Source organism: Oryzias melastigma, linkage group LG8 (assembly GCF_002922805.2).
Source record: "Oryzias melastigma strain HK-1 linkage group LG8, ASM292280v2, whole genome shotgun sequence".
In the NCBI taxonomy this organism is placed as follows: Eukaryota; Metazoa; Chordata; class Actinopteri; order Beloniformes; family Adrianichthyidae; genus Oryzias; species Oryzias melastigma.
Window position 1 is genome coordinate 18,863,386 of NC_050519.1, and position 3,857 is coordinate 18,867,242.

At 36.1% G+C, this 3,857-nt stretch overlaps 1 protein-coding gene across 2 annotated transcripts; it reads right to left on the minus strand.

Moving 5' to 3' along the window:
- Positions 1-2,958, minus strand: LOC112146248. Of its 2 annotated transcripts, XM_024271956.2 has the most exons (6): positions 2,923-2,958; positions 2,120-2,784; positions 1,608-1,653; positions 1,141-1,232; positions 747-857; positions 1-662 (listed from the first exon to the last, which is right to left on the minus strand). In XM_024271956.2, the coding sequence occupies exons 1-6, from the start codon at positions 2,947-2,949 to the stop codon at positions 611-613; spliced, it is 993 nt and encodes a 330-aa protein (XP_024127724.1). In that variant the 5' UTR covers positions 2,950-2,958; the 3' UTR covers positions 1-610. The 2 variants fall into 2 exon arrangements, with proteins under 2 accessions (XP_024127724.1, XP_036069239.1); XM_036213346.1 differs by having other exon boundaries at positions 1-857.
- Positions 2,959-3,857: the final 899 nt, after the last annotated feature.

Consider the following 3,857-nt stretch of genomic DNA (forward strand, 5'->3'; position numbering starts at 1 on the left):
AATGTGATTTTATTTGCTTTTGATGTAAAACTATGTACATTTTTGTGCTGTCTTCAATAAACCAAGTCATAAAAAAATATTTTTCATCAGGACTCCAACAAATTCATTTCTAGTTTGTCACAAGAAATGTTTCCACGTACTGCAGTGTTTGCAGATAAATGTCCATTCCACTAGACTCTGAAGACTGGAGGGGATCAATGTTCTCCCGCAGCAGCTCCATCTGATCATCTGCGAGTGGGTTGTCAAACTCTGGTACTTGCACTTCAGCATGTGGATCAGGAACCAGGGCACTGCTCTCCCAGTCAATTAGGGGGATCTGCATGCACATGCATATGGTAGCATTAATGTTATAGATTGTGGAAAAAAACTGAAATAATAAAAATGAATACAGTTCCTCTGGATCAACAACTGGATGCATTTCTTGTCCTAGCTCCCAAAGCTGATTTGGTGTAAGGTTCTGTTCAGTTCTCAATGGGTGATTGTCCCATCCCTGGCGAAAGGTGTCAAGGTTGACTTGCAAGCGAGGCAAGAAAACATAGTGACAACAAAACAAGTGAAGAGGGTGGCTGAGGTCCAAGAGATTCTGCTCCTCCAGTAAGTGTAGATTGTTTTAGAACACACATGTGACCCCCATCCATAAATCACGCCAAAGCCTTTCTATCCTGTGTAGAAGTAGATGCAACATTTTTTTTTAATTTTCTGCTATGTTTAACTTTTTTTTAGGTTGACATGGACCAAACACAAACCTTTGGTTGTGCACACTCTTGCCAGCAATAAAGCTTCCATTCTCTGGACCTCGAACAGTCAACATCAGACGTGCAACTCCAATATTCTCTCCGCCATGGTCCGCTCGCACCCTAAAATTGTTAGTTTGTTACTGTAACAAAAATACACAGTGGTTCTGGTAGTGCCACTTAAAAACCGTACAATAAATGTGTGGATTATACAAAGTTATGACCCATGATTTGTTTGCTCAGCTTTTTAACCCATAAGAACCCACGGTGACATTAGTGTAACAGAAAAATATCAGGAGTGCTGTGGTCCACTTGGTTTGTGGTACATTACACATTTTATTTTTAAGGAAAAATGGATCTGGGTCCTTATGGGTTAAATAAAAACTTAAGTCAAAAAGGCTTTTACCTAAGTGGATACCCTAATTCTTCAACACCACGAGAGAAGAAAGCCAAGGTGGTATCAGATCGATTATTGTTTGCTGCTCCCAGGTACATTAACTGTGAAATTGTACGTTAATTGAAACAGAAAAAAATAAATTGAAATTATTGTTTATCAATAAGACCAGGTCAAATTGTATACAAGAAAAGGAAAGGAGGACAATGTATTTTGGCCCATACCTCTTTGTAAAGTAACATTAAGACAAAACATGGAATGCTTTCACAAAATGGAAATACCACAATGCTATGATATCCCCAGATATTGGCTAATATTTAGTGAGTCCAGGGCAACCCTCCTTCCAAAAAAAAATCTTGTCACGAATTTAATGACCTACAGACAAAGACCACCACCACACCAGCATTTTGACTTTTTTTGTTTGCCTTTACAATTCCATTTTTTTCTCAATTCAGACAACTTTGTCCGTAGCTTCTTACCTTGCGAGAATAACCATCGATGCCGCCAAAGATGACAATATTGTACCTGTGAGAAGAAAAACAACAGAAGCTGTTTATTAAACGTCTACTTACATTTGCTGGGAGAATTTTAGAGTTGCCTTTGAGTAAATATAAAACGGGACATATATTTTAGTACAGAATAACATATTATTAGACATTTCATTTTGAACATTTCTACTGTAAAATGTTCACTAATTTCAAGGAGCCAAACAGTAGAGAAAGCTAGATCAGTTAAAAAGTAAAACAGCTGAAACACTTACGTTCCAATTATTCCCTTCATTCTAATAAGATAAAACGTTTAGGAGCCCATAATGTAACATGAACTTCAAAATTAAACGTTTAAAATTTTATATAAACATCACAAAACATTTTCCATAAATTTTTACTGACGGAAAATTTTAATTATACATTTATACATCTAAAATTTCATGTAAAAATAAACATTTCCTGTGAAATTAATGCAGTACATACAATAACAAACAAAAGCCCACCTGATGAGCATGTGATTTGTATCTATGTGCACTAGATACTTTGGACCGGGCACTGAGTATGTTCTCCGGACAACACACCCCAACTGAGTCATTCTCGATAATATTCCAAGGCTGTCCACTCGGTGCATTGAGGCTTTGACTCTGTCCCATCCCAGGTGATGTCCTTGTGCCTTCAAGGTTCCTTTTACCAAACGATATCCGGCATTTGGCATTCTGGCTTTTATTTCTGTGACAAGTACATCAAGTTCTGCGTCCGTACATGTACTGTACAAATTACGGACCGATAAATTGTTTTCTGCCATCCTCCGAAACAGTGTAGCATGTGACACTCCCCATAACTTTGCAATAGTGTTCACAGATAGTCCAGTTTCGAGGAGATGAATCAGATGTTCAATGGAGATATCGATCCTTCGCAATCTTCTTTTTGATGATCTTTCAATGGACGTTGGTTCTTGGCTGTTTCTGTGCTGTTGAATTGCATTGTTCAAATCTGTCAATCTCTCTGTAACATCCTGCGATAGTTCGATGTGTTCACAAAGAGCGCCAATGAAAACCATTTCTTGATTGCAAACGAACTCCAAATAGTCTATATCCAGAGGCATGTGTTGAAGTGCACGTGTGACACGCTGATGAAGTCTCTCCAAGATGTGTTGTTTTAATAAGCTCTATGAAGGAAAGATCACAGTTAATGCATTTTTTTATTTAACCACCTGTAAAATATTTAGCTTTGAATGCAGATAAGACACATGTGCAACAAATGGAGCATGTTTTACTGAATTAATTTAAAGTGCTTAATTACTTACCCATGCATCTTGTTGGTTAATGTCCATTTCATCAAGCAAGTCCTTTAAAAAAAGTTTTTAAAAAAAGAATGGTTAGTCTAAGTGTGGCATTACACCATGCCCCCCGCTAAAAAGGTTGTAACGGCAAAGATACAAAGATGTTTTTTTTTTGCGACTATACAACAGACACTTATGGTAAGATATGAAAAATATGAAAATGTTTATAACTTTTGAGAAGCTCTTGTGACTTATATTCAAAACAACAGACATAGGATCATCTCAATGCAGCAGATGTCAGTGTAGGTAATCATATAGCAGCAGTTATTACGAAAAAAATTAAAGTTTGTGGTTCATCTTAAAATAAAATTAACAAACATAACTAAAATAACCAGGGCTAATTAAATGAGCATTACCACATTTTTTGGACAGTAACTTTTATTTATTCATTATAAAAATAAACTGTTTGCTTTAATAATCTGTCTCTCCTTCATTAATTGAATTCTGGCTGTGCTTACTGACATACAAATACAAATTAATGTTCTGTGATACACAGCACTCACAATTATGCTTTGTTTTTTTTTTTGTTTGTTTGTTTGTTTTCTCCAAAAGAATGTTAAACGTCAAAGGTTGGGTCATTGTTAGTGCATTATGAGTAACATGGAGCCTCATGGACTATTTTTTTTTGTTTATTAGTTAATTATGTTTCACTTTTTTAGTCCATTCTGGTAAAAAAATAAAAAATAAAATATTTGTGATAATTCAAAACATTAATTCAAAACATACAGGCTACAGATCGTTGATAATGTCAACTTAGACAACTTGTAGAGGTTGGTAGATTGCCACTAATTTCCCTCGCAAGAGCAGACCCCAAGGCCTGCGCCATGTTTTCCACAACTTGCTGCTGAAACAACAGATAATAATCACACTCTGGAACGCAAACATAAAATACAACAGCG

Bases quoted from the DNA above. Each gene is read 5' to 3' on its own strand.
- LOC112146248 (XM_036213346.1), bottom strand. From the start codon at position 2,949: ATGGACATTAACCAACAAGATGCATGG. The intron at 1,654-2,119 runs GTGGGCTTTTGT...TTCTTCTCACAG, and splicing joins ACAAATCACATGCTCATCAG to GTACAATATTGTCATCTTTG. The intron at 1,233-1,607 runs GTAAGAAGCTAC...ACAATTTCACAG, and splicing joins TCGATGGTTATTCTCGCAAG to TTAATGTACCTGGGAGCAGC.